Source organism: Fusarium pseudograminearum, chromosome 1 (genome assembly GCF_000303195.2).
Source record: "Fusarium pseudograminearum CS3096 chromosome 1, whole genome shotgun sequence".
Classification (NCBI taxonomy): Eukaryota; Fungi; Ascomycota; class Sordariomycetes; order Hypocreales; family Nectriaceae; genus Fusarium; species Fusarium pseudograminearum.
The window spans coordinates 8,143,641-8,166,544 of record NC_031951.1 but is presented as its reverse complement, the minus strand read 5'-3'; the positions used below and the strand labels follow the sequence as shown (position 1 = coordinate 8,166,544).

Genomic DNA, 22,904 nt, shown 5'->3' with positions numbered 1-22,904 from the left:
CCCATGGTTCACAAGCTCGCGACACTAGCTTTTAGCATGGGTTCCTTGGTCCAGGGCAATGGCAACGACGGCAGATCCTATCCGTATAAAGACGAAATAGCCTCGGAGAATACAACGGCTTCCCTGCCAGCCTAAATGTGAAAGGGGGCTTTGCTTTCTCGTGGCTTGGACTTAACAATGACGGTTCCGACACTTGTTATGCCACTCCGAGAGACACTATTCGTCGAATGGCCACCTGTTTGTCATACGCAAAGTCACACAGCCTATACTAAAGGCAACCGGTTGGTTATACCTATACGTCAGTTGTGTATTGGTGATATGTTGCGGCAGTATGCATAAATTTGTTTTACTATTCATTTATTAGGCATAAAGCTCCGCTGCTATTTTGAAAAAGCACCAAGCGAAGCTGAAGCAGGGTACTGATTCCGCTGTCTGGGAGTCTTATCGTAAGGATGGGTATCTGTCAATGCAACGCGGAAGCGAGTTCTACCTTTCCAGCCAATTACGGCACTTGTCACATCTTCATCACGATCGACAAAGACAACATCCGACTGTTTCGTTTCAGGACTAGCCCTCCAATAGCCAATACAGCCGACACCACAAAAGTTGAAGAAAAAGGTAACATGGCTCACGATTAACAGCAGGGCGAAAAGACAAGGCCCGCTATCAATGCCACTGAGGCTATCCAACACCCTTGTCCTCTCCACGGATTTGTACACCGAGAGGAGAAAAGAATAGTCACCGAGAGGAATCAAGACTAGTCACCGAGTCCGTCCTGAACGTGAAGCAGATGCGATGCTACTGAATATGTATATGTCGTACCCAGAAAACGAGCTTATCTTATCCCCCTACTCTAAGACCCAAACGCCAACGCTCGAAGCCAGGATAATGAAATGACTCTGGTGCCAACAAGAAGTGCAGTTTGCTAGCCAACGCCGCGATGTGAATACACATAACTATTAGATGCTTGATGCATTATTAAACTTCTCGGTGCCCTCTCTCAAGATCTACATGATCGCGACTGGGGGCGGCTCCTCACAAGGTCCCATCTTCTACGTCGCCTGCGAAATAGCTGTCATAGCGCTTTTTGCGCTTGACGCCAAAGAAGTCGCCTAATGTGTCGCTCACACTTCGCGATCTTCGACGCGTCTGATCGCCCTCCGCTGTGGGCCCCTCGTCTTCCTCTAGAGTGCTGGGTAGATTTTCAACTGACGCTGGAACCGCCGCGCTCGTAGATAAGATGTTTGATTGGGCAGTGTTTTCGGCATCTGCGTTCTCACCGTCTTCGTTAAAGAACAGCCCGGCACGGATGGTGGAACGTATACGGCGCATTGAGGACTGGCGCACACGAGGATCATCGGACGCCCGCAGAAAAGCATCCTTGACTACGGCTGTGACTGTCGAGGAGAGGGGAGAGGGGGAGATAAAAGTTCTGGATCGGCTCCCAGGACCACTGGGTTTTGTAGGGCTAGCAAGTGCGCGGGGAAGAAGTGATCCGTCACTCGCCATAGGCTCTCTCATTGGTGTCGTTGGGTGAGAAGCAAACGCTCCTGCAGACGTAGCTCCTGGCGCTACAAGAACCGAATCAGTCGAGTACGCCCTAACGCCTCGTCCTGGTGGTGTTGAAGGGCCCCCATAGTCATTCCAAGGAAAACCAGAAGCTAGAGTCTCCTGACCCGGGGACCTTTGCGAATTCATAACCTTGGCCGATGGAACAATGTTTTCGTGTTGCGGTGTGACAACTGCTACCAAGGCTCTGTGTGCGTCAGAGAGGTTCAAATTGGAAAGATGACTAGATCGCCGTGATTGCGACTTGGGAGTAGAAAACCCTTGAACATCTTGGTAATTTGACGCACCGTTACCATCCTGATTGGCAAGACCAATAGTGTCCTCAAAATCGCCGGCCTCTGACAGAACTTCGTCATCATCATGGCTCTGCTCACGTCCGCTAGTAATGAGGAAGACGCCAAAAAAGGTGAGTAAACAGCCTCCAACAAATTTGGCCGCCTGCTCGGTGTTTGTGCGCTCAAAGTCGCGATAGAGGACGGCGCTGCCAATAATCACACAAAGCGTAAACATGACGAACTGGATCGGGATGACCTGTGTCGAGTCGAATCGTTGCAGAGCCCTGTTGACGTAACGAATTTGCATAATAGCCGTACCAAGAAGGATCGCGATGAGAACATATGTGACAGGAGTTGCAAAGGCACGCCATAAAGTGGACGACAACATTGAAGATACGCCCTTGGTCGCAAGAGCAGTGTAACCACCTATAATACCCTGGAGTCAGTATTTCCCATATACATGTTCATATCGTGCAACATACCAAACAAGCCGACCAGTCCCAGGTCAATGAGAATTGTGCGCTTCCCATACCTGGGACTTGCCCACATGAGGCATATAATAAGAAATATGGTCACAGCCAGATAAATCTCAAAAGCCAAGGTAGTGATGGCATCCCACACGTCATGAGGGTTCAGTTTGGTCTCCTCTTGCTTTGCGCTCAAAACAACAGTAACTACACCACCCACGGCAATCACCACACCCCAGAAGTCGCGATGGCGAAACTTTTCGTGAAACATGGCTGGCGCAATGATACAGTTTGATATCAACGCAACGACACCAAGCGGAGAGACGATCGAGGCGGGAGCAAATCCGTATGCCAAAAAGTTGCCCATTTCTCCGAGCGTGATAAGAACTTGACCGAGCCACCAGTAGGGAGATTTGAGGTACGAAGCTGATGTGTCGTCTTCATCTTGCTTGCTGCCAGAGCTTTCGGAGGCTTCCGAGTGGAAAGATCCAGTCAAAGGGTCTGTCTCACGACTCCCGTTGGCGTGATTTTGTTCATCTGCACCATGGCCATTGTGATATCCGGCTCCGTTGCTATCTCCGCCGATAGTACCATATGATCCTCCGTGGTCTCCGTTTTGGTTATGTTTCGTAGCTTCCTTGGCTCTCCTTCGGTTTCTATTCCGTTGCTTATGCAGCCGGATGTGGGCGTATCTCTGGACATTGAGCGCAAGAGCGATAAGAACGTTGCCCACAATGGCTGTGACGATACCAATAAGCGAAGACCATTCCTGTATTTTATCGCCGGGTTTCCTAGAATCGCCGTGATGCGAAGGGTTGCTATAGTTATTTTGCGCCCATGGATCGATCACCATCGATGGCCATGGCGGTTCGACGTCCGCATGCCGCATCGTCAGGCAGAGAGCAGTGGTAGAAGGGGTATCGTGAGTATTCCAGATGGCAAAAAATCGTAGGTCATGCGCAAAAAATTAGAGGCTTGCGGAAAAGCCGGAAGGTCGGTCGCCGAATATGGACGATACGATTAAGATGACCGACCGAGCTTGGATGGACAAAGCGTTATTGGCGTCGTGGTAGAGGAATCGATAGTATCATGGGGGCAGCGAATTGTGTTTACAAAGCTGTGTGGAACAGAACATGACCAGCCGTCGCTGACGGATAGATAGGACAAGGCAGAATCGCAATTATGATGATATTTAGGGACGAGTTGTCAGGACTCGTAAGAATATTGTCTCAAAAAAAGAGTTGCTGAGGTAGGTAGAGTCAATGAGTGATGTAGTTTTGGCGGCGGTTGGCACGGGCTTGGCGAGCTCCATTCTAAGGATGTCATCTCGCATCTCGACGCCCGAGGCAGAAAGACCCTGAGACTTGTTCAGCCACAAGCCGCTGGAGCCAACTAATTCAACGTCTTTGACTAAGCGACACAGCCAATGGGTTTTTAGTATTGATCGACGCCACTTGTCTCTTCAGAGGGTCTACAGTACGTGTTTGAGGTCAGAAGAAATAGTAACTCAAGAGTCCACTCTAACATCACATAAACTGACTTGCTTATTTCGTTCTTGCATACGGATATTCGCTGAGCACCACTTCCTGGCTTGATCCCCGCCGTGACCCACCAGCTCCGTCATCATAATCAAGATGCGAGTTACCACGCCATGTCACATGGCTTTTTCAATTCACGTTCTGGAATCGCAACCAACGTCACGTTAAAAACTTTCTGGCACTTTCTTCAATGATCGCTTGCCGCGTTTATCTATTTAATCAAAGCTCAACCCACATTGACGTGCAGCGCAATAGGTGATTCTGCAACCGTGTCACCTCTTGGATGACCTGATGATACATAAACCGGGCTACAAATAGTAAAGGATTCGCGTCTAACTCTATTCAGTCACGACTGCATACAACTCCGAATATCCACCATGTTGGCACCTTTGGATCTTGGCTTCGGTTGGTCATCTGAACGAGGCATGGCTGCTATCGCATACTCGTCTTATTCACCACTGGCGCTTCGCGATATGCCCCAGCCTAAACCAAACGATGCACCATCCGACATAGACCCCTCTATCTTCACATTCGAAGATGCATTTGAAGATCTCCTCGCAGTGTCCCAGGGACAACCGCTCCCAGACATTAGGTCTCGATATGAGCAACGAAAACTTCTGCGTTCCATGTTTCCGACTGGTGAGCCGGGCTACTTCTGGCTACGCAGGTTGAGATCGCAGGGTCTTATGGAAGAATCCACGCCCACCCGGTTGATGAAGTCTGCTGCCGAGAACAATTGGGAACGATTCCACCAAGAGCTCGATCGCAGCGCTCATGCAGTATGGCGGGCTGTATTAGGCGAAGATGAGGGTCAAGACTCATTTAGCGCTCACGAACAACAGCACAACGACAATAAGCGAGACGTTGCATTAAGCAGTCAGCAGCGAAACAGAGAAAGGATCCGCTTCAACCCAGACAATCCAGCTCATCACGATGTCGAGCTCCTCCGCGATGAACTGCATGAGGGCCGAAGTAGACGACAAGAGCCTGAGCATTTTGACGATCTATTCTCTGCCATCCAGTCATCCTTTGCTACCGGTCAGTCAGCGTGGGATTCCTTTGTGAAGATGCTCAATGAGAACCCTGCTCCTCCCTTGAACCAAGAGCGAAAACAGCTGCAGAAGCCTGCAAGCGATGAGAAACAGATTGTTACCAAGGATGAACATGTGGATCGGTTTGGTTACCTACATACCAAGACACTGGTCAAGACCTTGGATGAGAATGGCAACGAGATTGGAAGCCATAGCCACTATACGGTGCGACTAGCTCCAAAGGATAATGAGAATGATCAGATTGAAGAGCAAGGCAAAGACAATCAAGAATCTGGCTTCAAGGTAAACGGGAGCCTGGAGACCAAGAAAAGCTGGCTTTGGAAATAAGAAGTTATGTGAGGCGGATAGGTTATTATCTGGCGACGATTCGCTCTCAACTCAACAGTGTATAATTTGTAGAATGTAATATTAGGATGACAATATGATTAACGCCTAGCCCGGTCTCAAGAATAGCATCTCTGAACAGAAACAATGCCGATATCTTTGCGACATCCCAAATAGTGGAATGTTTATAGTAAACACTTTTAAGGAGGTATCGAAATGCTAACACTTATTTCCCGCCTCGGCTCAGAGTCTTCTTCTTGCGCATAACTCTTGTTCGAGCAATCAACCTGTGCTTCAACTCAGCTTCTGTCTCGGGCTTTCGGCCGCCGTCTTCCTCAGATTGCTTCCTGGGTGCATCTCTTCCAGGCTTTCCAAACTTGCCAGACTTTCCATCTCTGCCAGGTCGTCCATCCCTACCAGGTCTTCCGTCCCTCCCAGGCTTTCCACCTCTGTCGCCCCTATCGTCGTTGCGTCCGCGCTTCTTGTTGTCCTTTGTATGCTGAGCAAGAGTCTTCAACTGGGCCTCGGTCTTGCCACCCTTGTTATGCTCTGGGTTCAGTTGTCGAGACCGCTCCTCGTTGGCACGTCGTCGCTGAATAACCTGAGCGTTCTCAATGGCGAACTCAACGACGAGCCTTTGCTTCTTGCCCACTTCGTTCTCAAGCTGGAAACCGTTGAGATATCGAAGTCCCATCAGCGCCCAATGGTGCGAAGTGTATTCAATGAAACCATAGCCACGACTCTTGCCACCATCCTTCTCCTGCATCTTCTGTCCCTGTCCACTCTCGAAAACAATCTTTGCCTGACGAATGATACCCTTGCCCTTGGCCTTGCGTTCGTGCTCTTTCTCCTTGGCATCCTTTCCGTCTCGGGCGTTCTCCTCCTTTGAAAGGGGTTGTCGGAGTCCAGCCTTGACATCCCTGGCGAATCCGACAACAGCCTTTCGCGCAAGCTCCTTGAGATCTTTAGATTCCATATTGCGGGGAATGTTACGTAGGGCAAGTCGAGTCAAACTCAAGTGAAGACTGGGGTTGCCCTGCACAAGCTTCCTGCGTTGAGCGGCACTGGCCTGTCGCATTCGATGCTCCGGTTCTGTAAGAAGGTTGAAGAGGGGGTTGTTTTTGTCGATAACACCCTCGCCCAGCAAGAAAAGCTTACGCTTATCCTTTTCGTTGCGCTTGGCGAGAGAGTTTTCAGCAAGGCTGGTGGCCTCTTGCTTGTTGACCGCCTGTGTAACCGAGAGAAGTCGACCATCGAGGGTGTACTTTCCATCCGGGTCGGCACTCTCATCTTGGAGGATTGAAGTCTTAGCGGTGGCGGCAGGTGCTTGAGTGCGTGGAGCGCCCTTGATGCAGCTTTTGGCTTCGTCGGCGTCGATAAAGCAGACGAAACCGGTACCAGCAGGCTTTTCAGTAACCTTGTCCATGACCACTCGAGCGTAACGAATCTTGCCAAAGTGACCAAAGAAGCCCTTGAGCTGTTCGTCTGTAGTCGTGAATGGTAGGTTGCGAACGAAGACAGTAGAGGAGTTGTCTGTCATCAGCTTTTTGGGTTCCAGCGCCTGGACTTCCTTTCTGATCTCATCGTCGTCGTCATCATCATCTTCGTCTTCCTCATCCTCATCCTCGTCTTCGAGGTTCTCCATGTGGTTCTTGAAGAAGTTCTTCAGATCGGCGTCCAATTGATCGTCTCGGTTGACCTCAGCACCACCCTCAACATCGTCACCCTTATCCTCCTCCTCATCTTCGTCCTCGTCATCACTTCCCTCTGAGGATGTTTGGTCATCGTCATCTTCTTCAACTGGTTGTTTCTTGCTTCCCTTCTTCTGCTTCTTGTCTTCCTCCTCTGGTTGCTGCTGCTTATCCCAGGTGTCCTTGTCGACGGCCCAATCAACTGCCAGAGTCCTGCCGTCGATCTCCTTGCCATTGATAGCCTCCAACGCGCGTTCTGCGTTCGGCCTTCCCCGGAGAGTAACAAATCCGAAACCCTTGAGCTTGCCCTTTGTTTGAGGCAGATCGGCAAACTTGACCTTTCCGTAGCTTCGGAAGAGGTGCTCTAGCTGCTCTGCTTTCTTGATACTCCAAGGCAGATTTCGAATAATGAGTTTGTTGGGTCTTTGAATCTCCTCCTTGCGGATCTTGTGAGCAGGCAACTCTCCAGTGGTGTTGTTTCTTTGTCTTGGCTCGGCAACATCGATGCGGATGCGACGACCGTTCCAATCTTGTTTGTCCAGAGCCTTCTTGGCCTCCACAGCGTCTTCGGCGTCGGCCAGGGTCACGAAACCGTAACCCCTTGATTCCTTGGTCTTTTGGTCAACAACAACAGTGGCGTGCTTGACTGGGTAATGTTGAGAGAAGAAATCGGTAAGGCTTTCGCTCGTGGCACCGGGGGGGAGCGAACGAACGAAGAGCGATCGACGGTCCTCAGTTCGAGCTCTCTTCTTGGACTTTACGTCGCCATTGTCACGGTCTTCGAAGGAAGCGGGGTCGATTTCCTCAGTAGCGTGAGGCCGCTTTCGATCGTTGCTTGTTGCGCCCATTTTGTCGTGCAAATGTGCGAAAATTGAAAATGCTCAATAGTAGATGGCTGTTGTACTTTGCGACCAAAGAAAAAAAAAAATTAGATAAGGAAACAACGCTTATCGATTAGCTCTTACCAGGGTACCTTAGTAGAGAGAGTATGGATAACATAGTCATGCTCCATCTTCTCGTACCTTACCAGACACATCAATTGAATGCATAAAATCTGTTATTATTTTGTCTACTGTAAGCTGCCCTAATACAATCGGTATCAACTTGACTATATTTTGGATAGTATCGTAGAATATTTTATAACTGTTTACCTACAGTCTTTGATCCACCAGCTAGGTCTGCTCGACGAGGTGGGCCTGTCTTTGTTCTCACCAAACGCCACAACAGCCCCTCAGTCCCTCAAGTGAACTAAGCCGTAAAGGGGATATTTTGTAAACAAACAATGCGAACTTGCCTGGTCTCTACCTACTACCTACCCACTAGATATCAACCCTTCTTCCTTTGCAAGTCAATGGACTAAAACAACACAACAAAATGCCAGCAAGAACCGCCGCCCGTTCATCAAGAACCTCGGTCGCGAGGTCCTCAGTGGCTTCTCGCGCCTCTTCGGTGCCCGAAGTAGTAGACACCCCCGATAATGCGTTACGAACCAAAGTCTGTGCTATCTTCCGTGATGCACAGAGAACTACAGCAACACACCGAAAACTCGTCGTGAACCTGCGAAAGATCCATGAGTCGTGCGCTTACGAACCTACAAACCCCGATCAATCCCAGGTTGATGAATTTGACGAAGATGCATTCAACCGCGAATTCATACGCTGCGTTGGCAAGATAATGCCCATCAAGAAATCAGAGAGCGTTGGGGAGAAGTCGATTAGGTTTACCGGTTTATTCTTACAGCATGCGAGCGCGAAGGATAATGAGCTACTGGGAGATATCGATGAAGATGCTAGTGTCATGCCAGAGACTCCCAGCACCCGTTTGATCGCGCAACTTCTCGAGGCAATTCTCCCCCTCCTGACCGCCAAAGACAAGGTGGTGCGATTCAGATCAACCCAGCTCATCTCGCACATTATCAATTCACTCGATGCGATAGATGATGATCTTTTTCAAAAACTTCGTCATGGACTACTTAAGAGGATCCGCGACAAGGAGGCCATGGTCCGCTCTCAAGCGGTGTTGGGTCTTGGCCGCCTTGCAGGAAACCAGACCGAGGGCTGCACCAACTCGGATGATAGCGACGATGACGATACTGGACTACTCGAAAAGCTTCTAGAAGTTCTCCAACACGACCCGAATGCCGATGTGCGGAGATCGCTTCTGGTCAACCTCCCTATTCTGCCAGAAACGCTGTCAGTTCTGCTCGAACGTGCACGGGATCAGGATGCAGCGACTCGAAGGGCTGTTTATTCACGACTACTCCCTGCTCTGGGTGATTTCCGTCACTTATCCGTTAAGATGCGAGAGAAGCTTCTGCGATGGGGTATCCGCGACAGAGATGAGAATGTCCGAAAAGCCGCAAGCCGTCTGTTTCGTGAGCGGTGGATTGAGGATTGCGCGGGCGCACCGCCCCCAGAAGACGGAACGGCTGCGGAGCCAGCACCTCCCAACTTTGACGGCCTTTGCGAGTTGTTGGAGCGAATTGACGTGGTCAACACTGGCGTCGAAAATGGTGTTGCTTTGGAAGCGATGAAAGGTTTTTGGGAGGGACGCCCGGATTACCGCGAAACAGTTGAGTTCGACGATAATTTTTGGGAAACCCTGTCTGCCGAGTCCGTCTTCATGGCAAGGAGCTTCAATGAATTTTGTCGCCTTGAGGGCAACGGCAAGTACTTGAATCTACTAGAGGAAAAGCTGCCCGAAGTCACCAAGCTCGCTTTCTTTTTGGAACGCTATCTTCACGTCCTGGTTGCTGCTGTTAAGAGAGTAGCAGAAGCAGACGAGGATGATGAGGAAGAAGATACAGTGGAGCAAGAGTTCATCGTTGAGCAAATGCTCCAAATCGCTCTGACTCTCGATTACTCTGACGAGGTTGGGCGACGCAAGATGTTCACCTTGCTCCGACAGGCTATCTCAATTCCTGATCTGCCAGACGAAGTTACAAAGCTCGCTGTCGAGGTGCTTCAGGGCATCTGTTCTCCAGATGCTGCTGGAGAGAGAGAGTTCATCAGCATTGTTCTCGAATCTGTAGCTGACGTTCACGACACCATTGTGGATGACCCTCCGCCAGATGATGCCGAGGATAGCTTCCATTCTGCTAGATCAGAGGTTAGCGGCCCAAGCACGCCGACTAAGAGCAAGCGAGGAGGTAGCCCTGAGATCAGTGAAGAAGAAGCGCAAGAAAAGGCTGTGAGAGAGATTGTCGTTAACATGAAATGCCTGCACATTGTGCAGTGTATGCTTACTCATGTCTCGAGCAATCTTCAAGATAACACTGACCTGGTCGCAATGCTTAACAATCTTGTCGTACCAGCGGTCCGTAGTCATGAGGCACCCGTGCGTGAGCGAGGTCTGGTCTGTCTTGGTCTCTGTGCCCTTCTGGATCGCTCACTTGCCGATGAGAACCTGAGCTTGTTTATGCACTTTTTCAGCAAGGGTCATACAGCGCTTCAGATCACGGCTCTACATATTCTAACAGATATTCTCAATGTTCACGGTGCTCAGCTCCTGTCTTCTACACCTGGACTACTCAAGGTTTACGTCAAGGCAGTCAAGGGCGGCAACAAAGCACCTGAAGTCCAAGCAGCCGCCACCGTGGCTGCTTCGAAGCTCTTGCTTGGGCGCATTGTCAGCGAAGAAGAGGCATGCCAAGACTTGCTCAAGTCACTCGTGGTCGCCTACTTTGACCCTGCGTCTTCGCACAACCAGACCGTCCGTCAAGCACTCAACTACTTCTTGCCTGTCTTCTGTTTCTCTCGAGCAGAAAACCAGGAGCTTATGCGATCCATTGCCCTTGACGCAATTCACGCTCTCTTCAACGTCCGCGAAAGCCTAGAGGACGACGACGTAGATGTCGATGAGGACATGGTCAGCATGACTACGATAGGAGCTTGCTTAGTAGACTGGACAGATCCTCGAAAGGTCTTTAGTCCTACAGAACTGCTAGAAACTGAAAAGAAGGCGGTGAATGGCGATGTCCATCTTGACCTTGCTATGGATATCCTGGAGAAGTTGCAGGGCAACATCACAAGTAAGTTGAAAAAGAAACCAACCGAGAGGAATACATGCTAATATACTACTAGGAGAGGAAAAGAAGATTCTCGCTTCGCTTCTTGGAAAGCTTTATGTTTCACCTGGATCAAGCAAGGAGAAGCTGCGTGAGGCTTACCAAGAGGTCAGCATTGCCGTTGAAGAGGGCTTGCTGTCTGATGCTACCAGCCGCAACCAACTGTACAAGATTCACGTCGGTCTCGGCAAGATCGTCAATGCTCTTGATGAACAACAACAACAGCCGACCTATCGACGTGCTAGCAGAAGTACATCAATACTCACAGACCGACAGACCGCTGAAGGTGATACCTCCATTACAGATGAGCCAAGTATCAAGGAGGAAGACGAAGACAGCGATGGTACGGTGGTTCCCAAGGAAGATAGAGAATCGCTCGTTGACAGTCTCTTATCGGACGGTGATGATGTGGAGATGACAGATGTTTGAGGAAACAAACACTTGATGAAGTAACGACCTGGGATTTGGATGAATTGATCATGCATGAGATGAGGCGGATACCTGACGGCTTGGAACCTGGTTAGATTTTTGGGGTTGGGCGATGTGTCTGATTTACTACTGTTTGTAATTGTAGTCTCATTGGCAACTTGTCAGAGCCTATGAGCTTTTGTTTGGATCTATCTCTCAAATATTCATACATGAAGATACCCATCATACGCGTTTCATTTGCGCTAGTTGCGCGATCCCAACCAAAAAAGGAGACCCCCAAAGCCAACATTGATTAGTAAATGTTGACCTAAGCTCCAGGCCATACAGTAAAGATACTTTGGTGAGAAGACAGTCCAGATAAAAAGATGTGTTCTCAACGAAGTGCAAGCTGCCATGACCAACGCAACTGTCGCAGAGACGAATAGAGTCTGCAAGGCGATGTATTGCCAAAATGCATTGCGTTGGCCCTCATGATACTTGCGGAGTAGCAGGAGATTGGCAGCAGATGTCCAGAAGATGGGCCCAGCCCAGTTGCTGACGAGGGTGAGAAACCCAACAGCAAAGAAGTTGAAACCACTGATGCCGTTGTATGCACTTGAAAGGTCAACAGAGCTGATGGCATTTGAGCCGCCAAAAGCGAAGAATGTTGTGTACTGGAAGAGAATAGTGGTGATGGTGATTCCAGTTACAGAGAGGTCAGTAGCTTGGAGTGCATGGAAGAGAATGTCCGACAGGTGGAAGAGGGGGATATTTGTAGCACGAGACTGAGTCATGCCAAAAATTGTGTAGAGATGGTGGAAGAGGTATGCTATCGTGGAGTTAGTTACTGCTAAAAGACTAAGGGCAATGGGCAGGGAGTTATTACCTGATTGCATTTGCCCGTTCCGACCACCAGTGAAGGAGCGGTAGATGCCATATCCAAACAGGATACCAAGAAGGATGAAAGCGGTTCTAGCTCTCCAAAGCAGTGACTGGCCCACGAGCAAATCGTTCAAGCTTTTGGCGAAGCCAACGACAAGCTCGGGTGCATCTTCGCTGGTGAAGTCAAGTTTGAAGCTGTAAGCAGACATGAGCAGAACTGAAGTGATGCTCGTGCTGGCGAGAGAGGGGAGACTCTTGAGGCGAGCGAGTAGTCGGAACGACAACATCATGTATCCTAAAGTGATAATGCCCCATAGAAGTTGCGGGTGCGTAACGACGAAGCTTTTGACGATGTCTGGATCTCCTGCGAATTTCTGACCGGTTTGGTTCCAACCTCTAGTGATTCTCAATGCTGCTAGGGCAACGAACACCCAGGCAACTTCTTCCGTACTAGTTTTTCTGTAGCTCAGTTAGTAACTTGAAGGACTCTCAGCGTCGTGCTTAGCAAGTACATACCTTCGAACATGAAGCACGCCCTGGACCACAAGCCAGATGCTCGAAGCCCAATACCAGAAGTGCTGTTCCTCCTCGACATAACTACTGGCGTACATCATGGCACCATACGCTAGTGTCAGGAGGGTAAAGGGAAGAATCTGTCCATCGCGGTGAGCCCCGAGACTCACGACCACCATTGCACTAGCGACAGCAGCAATGGCAGCAATTGCTTGGCCGATGTACAGCTTGGGCATGTCATAATTAGAAGCCATGCTACTCATCACATCCTGTGCCCGTCGAAGCCATTGAGACATTTCGTCAAGCCATTTCTGATCCAATTTGTCACCAGCTGCAACGACGTGAGCCTCTCTGTTGATCTTTCGCCATTGGCAAGCCAACTCGTTAATTTCCGTCTGCTCCAGAGCACATGGATCAACGCTGCTCTCGGAATCGAAGAGCTCACTTCCAAACGCAGCAGTGACAATATTGAGGATTTGCCGGGCATTTCGAACCAGGATCTGGATCTGATCACTAGTCTTGTCCCAGAAGGGGAGAAAGTCTGGAATGAAAGCCCCCAGATTGTTCTTGGAGACAGGAAAACCCAGCAAGGCAGCAATGGTTGGTGCCAAATCGGATTGCTCTACCATGGAGTAAAAGTCAAACTCATCTTTGGGCTGAGCTGGTGCGGGGAGTTTCGAGGAGATTGACTTCAGTTTTGGTGACATGAAAACGAGAGCGGGCGATGTTTCACCAGGTGAAGAGGCACCGTGGTTTCCGGCGTCATTCATACCGTGGTCACCACATAAGACGAGCAGGGTTGAGTCAAGATGAGGCTTGGTCTTCATAGCTTCAAAGAGAGTCTCGACAATACTATCCATCTCTTCTTGTTTGGGAACCATGTTAGGACTTTAATCATGTTAGCTCACTCACGACAAATGCCACTTCAAGGTGAACTGACCTTTTGGGTCCAGCTTTGTGTCCAATGTGATCTAGACCAAGGTAGTGAAGGACCATGAGCCCCCAGTCGTTGTTTTCTAGCTCAGGAGCAATGTTTCTGGTGACATTGTGGTCCACTTCAGTAAAGTCCTTTGTCAGATGTTAGTGGTAATCTTTCTAAGTGGCATGTAAGAAACATACCGCTACAAAGAAACTTGTAGTTCCATCTTCGCGATCAAAGGTGTTTGGAAACAACTTCAACCAAGTGTCATCTCCATACATGAGGAGCTTGCCCATGCCATGAGCCTTAATCTGAGCTAACCAAGTGTCCTGAGAAGCCAGTGTTGATGAAGTGTCCCCTTCATCGAAGTTCAAGATCAGATCGACAAAAGAGGGAATGGAGCCAGTTGTCATTGACTTGATTCTTGGCATAGTGACAGTGGGCGACCGAGCGTTGGCCGTAAAAGGCATTGCGCTGCCATCTCGGATAAGGCTGAGATCCGGTTAGTTGAAAGTGTGATGAGAGAAAGATTGGTTATATTTGAATACCTCTGCACATAACTAAATCCCGAGGTGTCCGAATATACAAAGTCGCTATTATAAAGAGTCAATTGAGTGTTGAAAGTGAAACAGGAGGGTCATCAAAACTGTACCTTCTCAGAGCATCAACAACCATAAATATTAAACGATCGAACGGCGCATTGGGAGGCGACCCAAAGTCAAGAGATTCAAACTCGGCCAGGCCTGGTAAGAATGGTTTATAAGGAAAGAAGCCCAATGCGAATACAACAATTGAGGCCGGGATTAGAAGGTTGGCTGCGATCAGCAGGAGTGTGCGCAGTAGCGAGCCATTATGAGAGGGTACCATTATAAAAAGACAATTAAAGGAGTGACTAAGACGGGCAGGAAAGTGAAATAGTTATGGAGAATAAAAATTATCAAGATTGCGCCATCTGTGACAGTGAAATGTGTCAGCCTCAGAAGGGATGAATGAATAGATGGACGTGTCGAGATGAGATGAGGGCGCGGTATCCATGTTAAAGTAAGTGCCTACTAACTAAGGGAGGTAACTAAGGGTAGCCTTGCCAAGACAAACCACAAAGGTGGTATTCTACGATTGGTTTAAAGGGACTCATGAGCCACACAAGGCTGAGAGCTAAAAAGGATAGGTAGATAGAAATTTCGGGTATTAGATACAGATTCATTGAGATTGACCTAAGATTTTGCTGCTAAACGCCGATACAGTGAAAAGAGAAACAGAACCTGAACCTGAACCTGGTAAACGAAATGAATGATCCATTTTAAGCACTCTTCTTCTTGCCCTTTCCCTTTGATCGACTGCCATAAGACTTGAAGGTAATCTTGCAAGATTGTTGCTTGCGCTTATCGGGTCGCTTCTTCTCGATACGTCCACTGGAAGGCTTCTTCACAGAGTCCACATCCATTGCTGAACGTTATATTAGTGACCAGATATGACTTAAAAACATAGACAATTCAATTAAACTCACTGGTCTCTTCTTCTTGAGCATCCTCGTTGGATTCGTTGGCCTCCTCCTCTTGAGCTGATAGAAAAAGTTAGCAAAAGTTTTGTCCAGGTTGTTTCAGCTCACTCACTGTTCATGTTCACATCTGAAGACTCAGGCTTGGGCTGCTTGGCCACCTCGAGAAGTTTGGCAGAGAGGCGCTCATTTCGGGCAGCCTCAGCAGGTCCAAAGACATTCTTGACAAGGCGCCTGTTGTTGGCCTTTTTGGTGCTTGCTCGTGAACTCTTGGCCATTTTGTCGATATGATTGAATTCGAGATGGTAGTGAAAAAAGTCGTTATCAGTCTTTGCTGCTAAGAAAAAAAAGTTGGGACGGTCTAGAGGGGCACACTGCAGACAGCACGGACTAAGGCTGTGGCGCCCTGTGGCTGCCCGGAGCGCGGTTCCTGAGACGTCTGAGCTAGAAAAACCCCCCCTGCACTGCCAGCTATCACCGCCTTCGATTTACAGGGCAACTGCACAACCAGGCAACATGACATAGCGTGAGAAAGCGACAACGGCGATAAACTTAAAAGCACGCGTGGAGGTAAATCAATTTGAGTGTTTTCTCGCTCCTAAGTACGGTGTGACTGTGTGCTCTTCGTGCACTTGCGCCTGCGCTCTTCTTCTTCTGTGACGCAGGTTATATCTTGCCTCCTGTTCTTCACTCATCCAACACTCGCTCGCTCACGGTACCTCTTTCCGATACAGGCTACACAAGCCTGCGCATCTGCCTTGGATGCGGTTGCCAACTGCGACCAACACAATCACTTTTCAGGCTCCAAATTGGCAGGAGCTCCTTCACTTCCATCCACAAACACTCCTTCTCGATACCGATACCGATAACGACCGATAACTGGCACGTGCTACCCTCGAAATGGCTTCCTCAGGACTGGGCTCCATCACGCATTCAACCTCTTCACAAGGTGGTGGAACTTTGCGGCAAGAAGCTGCCGCGCTCGCACGACAGGTTAATCGACTATTGAATCGCCAGCTTTCTTCTGTATGCCAGGTGAACGGCGTTAAGAGCACTGGAATCAAGGCGGAGCTACAGGGTCGCATACACAATCGTAAGTTAGGGTCAATTCACATACAATTCCCGTCTCCTTAGATGCTTCACCGAGCAAGAGATACACCCACACATTCGCGCACTTCGTATCTGAATCATAATCTCAAACTACTCAAAACCGCAACTAACCATGCCACGTTATTTAGTTATCCAAGAGGCCATCAACGCCAACGACCCTGTCCGCCTACAGCAAATACGTCAGAGCGTACACAATTCTATCTCGAACTCGCACGCCAGCTCTTCGCCTTCTCGAACGACTATATCGCACCCGCATGGCCATGCTTCCACTGCGCCATTCGGCTTGTCCAGCATGTCATTTCCCACTACCCACAGCAGTCTGTCTAATGGTCAGCGCTTTGGCGGATCGCAAGCAGTGACACTCACTTTCAAGTCGAGCCCCTTCTATCAGATCGAGGCGCATGTTGGTGACGTGAAGATTTGCGAAGGTTAGTCATGCGCATTTTTGTTTTGTTATTGGTTCGCATACTGACCTTGTCAAGTCATGTCGCAGCACCGTAACACGGTATCCTACCCAATCAGACTCGAAGACCATCCTTATCTACAGAAGTGTGTCGACGATCCTTCATACCGAGTGATGATCTTTTGCGCCGGAGAATCCTCGGGGATGCAAGAAGTCGCGTTCCCCCATCAGTCAGAGCTCAAGGTCAATGGTGGCGAGGTCAAGGCCAATTTGCGCGGCTTGAAGAACAAACCTGGCTCTACTAGACCGGTTGACATCACTAAAGCGCTCAGGCTCCGTCCGAAATACACCAACAACGTCGATTTTACATATGCGTTGACGTCAAAGGCAGGTCCCAGTCAAGTCAGGATTTCCCGTCAATCTTGGCACACCTCTCCTACATTTCAGATCTAACAATGTGCAGAAATTCTACCTCTTGGTCAACATCTGCAAGATCACTTCTGTCGAAGAGCTTGCGAGTCGCATATCTAACGGCAAGAGGATATCGATTGATTCTGTGAAGCAAGAACGTGAGTACTGGTAATCCAACGATTGGGAACAACTCTGACAGGCGAGCCATAATAGTCAATGCAAAAGCACAGGATCCTGATGTAGTGGCAACCTCACAAGTTCTATCTCTCAAATGCCCGTTGTCGTACATGCGCTTAGCGCTTCCATGTCGTGGCTTGAGTTGCACACATTTACAATGCTTTGATGCAACGTCATATCTTCAACTGCAAGAACAGGGTCCGCAGTGGCAGTGCCCCATTTGCTATAAATCTGCCACTTTTGATCAGCTGGCGGTTGATGGGTAAGTTTGTTTGCAGCTCGTACGCAAAGTTTATACTGACCGCAGAAACAGATATGTAAAGGACATTCTTGCAAAGACATCAAAAAGCCAAGAAACTGTGACGATTGAGCCCAACGGCGACTGGCATACCAAGAGCTCCGAGGACGGTAATCAGGGACAGACGAACGGTAACTCTTCATATCAAGGCACTTACGACGATGATGAAGACGACGACGACTTGGTTATATCAGAAGTTAACCCTATCGGTCATCGTCGCCTGGAAACACCCAAGAACGGCACCCCAAGCATCAATACACCTGGAACGGCAGGTCGGGACAGTTCATCTGCAGGTCCTAGAGGGTTAGCATCTACCAGTGCCAAACGGCCAGTGGCCGCTATCATCGACCTGACCCTCTCTGACGATGATGATGACGAGCCAGCTCCTCCCCCCAAGAGGCAGAACACTTCAACGAACGGATACTCGGGATCGAACGGTCTATCTGGTTCCTCTCCAGTCTCCCCTGACGGTCTTGGGTATCTGTAGGATAACGCCCGGCCCAAAGGAAAGAAAAAAACTAAAGGGCGGAGGCGCAAGACTTCTTAGAGCTTATTACAGCAGTTAATTGTCTCTAAAGACGGTATATATAACTGCTTGGCTAACAATTCCGGTGTTGGTTGGTGATTTTTACTTCAGCATAGTCTGATCTGGCGTTGGAGGAGACGGAAAAATATTCCCCTGTCACCAAAGGACGAGGTGACTCATTATACCGGTATTTCTATTACTTTTATTTTTCGCGAGGTGTAAGGGAGTAATCATGCGAACGGGGTTAGGGGTTGTATCGTCAACTGAATCCCGATTTTGCAAACTGTTAGGGACTGAGGGATAGGCTTCAGTTTTAAAGCAACAAGTGGAAATGCATTATATTCGGTCGTTAACGAGGTACCCGGAAATTGTAATGTGAACTAATCTGATCAAAGCTGCGCTTGGCTGAATGGTCTGCTATGCCTGTGCGAAAAGTATCGTCACGAAAGCACAAACAACTAAATGTCTTTGCAATAACAAGTCTTCGTGTCGTTGGTACGCAGAGTTTCAAAACGCATAAATCATTTTTCATTCATATTGAATAGGCTTGACGAAATATCATCGCAAGCATGCCTTCTATCTCGTCCTCGAACATAATTTCTAGCCCCCATTTTAACCTATATTCCTATCCCATCATAAACCCGAATTGACTCCATAAATCGCACATTTTCTTTATCACAATCACGCTTCAATATCCTTTCGCTTGCTAGGCACCGTGGTCTCAGCCTTCCATGAATCGACGTTGTGGATGAGGCAGGCCTCGCCTTGGTCACGTCGGGTGAGACGACCGATGCGGTACACCTTCTCGCCGCCATCAGTGAGGGTCTGTGCAACGGCGTCGGCCTTTGAGGCCTCGACGGCGATGACCATACCGACACCAGAGTTGAAGGTGCGGCACATCTCGAGAGGCTCGACGTTACCAGCCTCGCGAAGCCACTTGAAGACGGGGGGGATCTCCCATGAGCCGAACTCGATCTCAGCAGCGAGGGATTCGGGAATCATGCGAGGAACGTTCTCAACGAGACCGCCGCCAGTGATATGAGCAAGACCCTTGATTTCGGAAAGGATAGGGAGAAGAGCCTTGACGTAGATTCGAGTAGGGGTGAGGAGAGACTCGCCAACAGTGGTGGACTGGTCCCAGGGAGCGGCATCAGTGTAGCTGAGACCAGCGTGAGAGACAATGCGGCGAGCGAGAGAGAAACCGTTGGAGTGAACACCAGCGGAACCAAGACCGAGGAGAACATCGTCCTGGGCCATATCATCCTTTCGGGGGAGCTTGGCCTCAGCGGTGACAGTGCCAACAGCACAGCCAGCAGCATCGTAATCATCCTTCTGGTACATGCCTGGCATCTCAGCAGTCTCACCGCCAACAAGAGCACAGCCGGCTTGACGACATCCGTCGGCAACACCCTGGACGAAGTCAGCAGCAGTGGAAAGATCCAGCTTGCTGCAGCCGTAGTAATCGAGGAACATAACAGGAGTGGCACCCTGGACAACAAGGTCGTTGACGTTCATAGCAACCAGATCGATACCAACAGTATCGTGCTTCTTCATAGCCTGAGCAATCATAAGCTTGGTACCGACACCATCGATGGCTCCGACGATGATAGGGGCTTGAGGGTAGCCGGCCTTAGACAGGTCGACCTCACCACCGAAACCACCAATCTCGGCGTCAGCACCAGGTCGCTTGGTGCTGGCGACAGCCTTCTTGATCTTCTCGACGAAATCGTTGCCAGCCTGAATGTCGACACCAGCCTGGGCATAGGTCATAGAGGCCTGCTCAGAAGAACGGAACGCACGGTGGGCAATATCCTTTCGGTAGAAAGCACCCTCGAACTCGATAGCCTTGTTGTCGAGAGCAGCGTAGGCAGCATCAACGGCAGCTCGGAGAGAGTCGCCAACAGCGTTGATGGCAATGACACGACCACCAGAGGTCTTGAGGCCAGTGCTGTCAAGTGTGGTACCGGCGTGGAAGATGTTGCAACCGGGAGGAGGGGTCTGGACAGTCATGGCCTTGCCCTTGGGGTAAGAACCAGGGTAACCACCAGAAGCAAGAACAACAGTAGCGCTGAACTTGTTCTCGATGGTCAGCTTGCAGTTGTCGAGGTATCCGTTGGCACAAGCAAGCATGATCTCAGCCAAATCGGTATCGGCAGAGAGGAGAGGAAGGACAGTCTGTGTCTCGGGGTCGCCGAATCGGACGTTGTACTCAAGGACCTTGGGGCCCTTGCTGGTGATCATAAGACCAGTGAAAAGAACACCACGGAAAGGCTGCTGCTCTCGTCGCATACCAGAGATGGTGGGCTCGAGAATCTCGCGGTCAATGAGCTCGGTAAGCTCCTTGGTAGCAATGTTTGTAGGCGCATAGCAGCCCATGCCACCAGTGTTGGGGCCTTGGTCTCCATCAAAGATGCGCTTGTGGTCCTGTGCAAGAGGCAGGGATCGGATAGCGTAGCCATCGCAGAAGGTGAGAACACTAAGCTCGTCACCAATCAGGAGCTCCTCGATAACGACCTCGTCGCCAGCATCGCCAAACTCCTTGTCAACCATGATCTGCTTCAGAGCGGCCTTGGCCTCCTCCTTGGTCTCGGGAAGGATAACACCCTTTCCAGCGGCAAGACCAGTGGCCTTGATGACGACGTCATGGTCGACGCTGTCGACGTAGGCACAGGCCTTGGTGTAGTCGGAGAAGTTCTCGTAAGCGGCAGTGGGAACGTTGTACTTCTTCATGAAATCCTTGGAGTATGTCTTGCTACCCTCAAGTCGCGCAGCCTCCTTGGAGGGGCCGAAGCAGGGGATGCCTGCGTTTCGGAACCATCCCTCAACACCGTCAACGAGGGGAGCCTCGGGGCCGGGGACAACCAGGTTAACGCCGTTTTCTTGGGAGAACTTAATGAGTCCAGCGAAATCCTCGGCCTTGACTGAAGTGACGTTGGATGTCTTGGGGCATCCAGCAGTACCTCCGTTACCGGGGACAGCAAAGATCTTCTCGACTCGGGATGACTGGCTAAGCTTCCAAGCCAGAGCGTGCTCACGGCCACCGTTGCCGATGAGCAAAATTCGGAGGTCGGCCATTGTTGATCGCGAAAAATATGTGAGGAGGAAAAAAACAAATAGTACGAATGCGATTCCGAGAATCGGCGGGGGTATCGGTTCCAGTAAAACTATCTAACGAGTCTTTTGAGATTCTGCTTCTGTCGAAAACTGTTAGATTTTTGTAATTAAACGTGCGCCCGTTCTGCCACTTACTTCAATTGGTTCACCCGTGAGAGGAACCAGCTCTATCAAGAGGCAGAATGTTGGTGGTGAACTGGAACTAAAGTTTAACTACTACCAAACTTTTTTTCGACTTTTCCTTTCCTGCCCCGCGCTCGCTCTTAACAAGCCCCGCGTTTGGAGGGGCCAAAGGGATCCGTCCAGCCTTATCGATGTCGTCTTATCAGAACGTGCTTTTGATGACTCAGCCCTCCTATAGCTCAATCCGGGGAGCAGCAAGCTCCGGCATCACATACATCCCTTGAAGCTCTACGACACCGACATCCCACGTTAGCACAGACAACGACTTGCGCATTTCTTGAATAGGGACCAAATACAAATCTCATTTACTTCCGCTCGTTGAAAACCACATCCACACCCCAACCGAACCGCCCGTCATGTCTTTTGAACCTGTCATGCCTCCTTTCAACTCGAGCGATCCATCCGCCAACTTCCTCAGCTCTTCCTGTCTAGACTTTCTCCTCATTGAGCTTGTACCGCTCGCTTACCGCGTCACTCACGACCGAGACGCTATTACTTCGGAACAAAATAGCACAACTGCAGATGCTGCATCGACTAGCCATGCGGTCAGCTCCAGCGCTGCTGGAATAATGGCCGGCGCTGCGACAAGAAAGGATGAAGAGGAGGATCTTGATGCGGTGCATTATCGCCTGGAGATGCTAGGCTACAGAGTTGGTCAGGGTCTAGTGGAGAGGTGTGTACCCATTCTCAAGATCAATGCGCCATGATGGCTTACACAAAATAGGTTCTCAAGGGACCGACCACGATTTAACGACACACTCGATGTCATCAAGTTTCTTTGCAAAGATCTGTGGACGCTCGTCTTTGGCAAGAACATCGACAACCTTAAGACAAATCATAGGGTGAGGGTTGCGACATGAACATTATACAGAGCATCACACTAATGTGGGACCAGGGAGTATACGTGTTAACCGACAACGTTTTCCGGCCATTTTCACGAATGAGTACAGAAGCTGGTGGTCAAGCAATTGTCCGCGCTCAACCGGTATGCTATAAAATTCCCCATCTTGTTCGTATGTATGTCCTGTTGTACTGACTATATGCGTCACAGTTCCTGTGGTTTCCATGCGGTATCGTAAGGGGAGCTTTAGCTGCTCTTGGAATCAACACGAGTGTGCAGGCCGAGATCAACGAGTTGCCGGGAGCCGTGTTTCAAATTAAAACCATACCAAATAAGCCCTAGGAGAGCTATCTGCTTAGCTATAATATCATGATACCCTTTTTTGTTTTCAATTCGGGGCACAAACACGCCATCTTCCGACTATCGACCGTCATGAACATATAAGATTTGAATATCGCCGTGGCTTAGATCAGCCCTTGACCAAAACTCCAACCATACCTACAACAGTTCCTCAGATTCAATGCCAGAACCACAAAAACGTCTATCGTAAATAATCGCCCGGGAAATTTCACAGCCTGCGCAAAGTCACACCATCAGCAATCGTGTTCATGTCTCATATTACTATGTCTATTGCCATAG

The 22,904-nt window shown here is 49.6% G+C and overlaps 9 protein-coding genes across 9 annotated transcripts, besides 2 other annotated features; 4 read left to right on the top strand and 5 right to left on the bottom strand.

The window, feature by feature from the left end:
* Window positions 1-1,035: 1,035 nt before the first annotated feature.
* FPSE_08634 (uncharacterized protein) lies at window positions 1,036-3,200 on the bottom strand (the record flags this gene model as incomplete). The annotated part of the gene is made up of 2 exons (XM_009261752.1): window positions 1,036-2,270; window positions 2,327-3,200. 2 exons carry the CDS (start codon window positions 3,198-3,200, stop codon window positions 1,036-1,038), a joined length of 2,109 nt encoding a protein of 702 aa, XP_009260027.1.
* A 1,026-nt stretch (window positions 3,201-4,226) lies between these two features.
* Window positions 4,227-5,228, top strand: FPSE_08633 (uncharacterized protein; the record flags this gene model as incomplete). The annotated part of the gene is made up of 1 exon (XM_009261751.1): window positions 4,227-5,228. One exon carries the CDS (start codon window positions 4,227-4,229, stop codon window positions 5,226-5,228), a length of 1,002 nt encoding a protein of 333 aa, XP_009260026.1.
* Window positions 5,229-5,451: 223 nt separating this feature from the next.
* Window positions 5,452-7,764, bottom strand: FPSE_08632 (uncharacterized protein; the record flags this gene model as incomplete). The annotated part of the gene is made up of 1 exon (XM_009261750.1): window positions 5,452-7,764. One exon carries the CDS (start codon window positions 7,762-7,764, stop codon window positions 5,452-5,454), a length of 2,313 nt encoding a protein of 770 aa, XP_009260025.1.
* Window positions 6,806-6,849: a microsatellite.
* Window positions 6,926-6,985: a microsatellite.
* Window positions 7,765-8,290: 526 nt separating the features above from the next.
* Window positions 8,291-11,411, top strand: FPSE_08631 (uncharacterized protein; the record flags this gene model as incomplete). Its single annotated transcript, XM_009261749.1, has 2 exons — window positions 8,291-10,946; window positions 10,999-11,411. The coding sequence occupies 2 exons, from the start codon at window positions 8,291-8,293 to the stop codon at window positions 11,409-11,411; spliced, it is 3,069 nt and encodes a 1,022-aa protein (XP_009260024.1).
* Window positions 11,412-11,653: 242 nt separating this feature from the next.
* FPSE_08630 (uncharacterized protein) lies at window positions 11,654-14,174 on the bottom strand (the record flags this gene model as incomplete). Its single annotated transcript, XM_009261748.1, has 5 exons — window positions 11,654-12,219; window positions 12,277-12,731; window positions 12,789-13,673; window positions 13,726-13,853; window positions 13,905-14,174. The coding sequence occupies 5 exons, from the start codon at window positions 14,172-14,174 to the stop codon at window positions 11,654-11,656; spliced, it is 2,304 nt and encodes a 767-aa protein (XP_009260023.1).
* Window positions 14,175-15,004: 830 nt separating this feature from the next.
* On the bottom strand, window positions 15,005-15,480 carry FPSE_08629 (uncharacterized protein; the record flags this gene model as incomplete). The annotated part of the gene is made up of 3 exons (XM_009261747.1): window positions 15,005-15,150; window positions 15,212-15,265; window positions 15,318-15,480. 3 exons carry the CDS (start codon window positions 15,478-15,480, stop codon window positions 15,005-15,007), a joined length of 363 nt encoding a protein of 120 aa, XP_009260022.1.
* A 622-nt stretch (window positions 15,481-16,102) lies between these two features.
* On the top strand, window positions 16,103-18,088 carry FPSE_08628 (uncharacterized protein; the record flags this gene model as incomplete). Its single annotated transcript, XM_009261746.1, has 6 exons — window positions 16,103-16,295; window positions 16,441-16,740; window positions 16,795-17,117; window positions 17,179-17,284; window positions 17,340-17,565; window positions 17,617-18,088. The coding sequence occupies 6 exons, from the start codon at window positions 16,103-16,105 to the stop codon at window positions 18,086-18,088; spliced, it is 1,620 nt and encodes a 539-aa protein (XP_009260021.1).
* A 720-nt stretch (window positions 18,089-18,808) lies between these two features.
* FPSE_08627 (uncharacterized protein) lies at window positions 18,809-21,202 on the bottom strand (the record flags this gene model as incomplete). Its single annotated transcript, XM_009261745.1, has 1 exon — window positions 18,809-21,202. One exon carries the CDS (start codon window positions 21,200-21,202, stop codon window positions 18,809-18,811), a length of 2,394 nt encoding a protein of 797 aa, XP_009260020.1.
* A 578-nt stretch (window positions 21,203-21,780) lies between these two features.
* Window positions 21,781-22,503, top strand: FPSE_08626 (uncharacterized protein; the record flags this gene model as incomplete). Its single annotated transcript, XM_009261744.1, has 4 exons — window positions 21,781-22,097; window positions 22,149-22,266; window positions 22,375-22,409; window positions 22,476-22,503. 4 exons carry the CDS (start codon window positions 21,781-21,783, stop codon window positions 22,501-22,503), a joined length of 498 nt encoding a protein of 165 aa, XP_009260019.1.
* Between the last annotated feature and the right edge of the window lie 401 nt (window positions 22,504-22,904).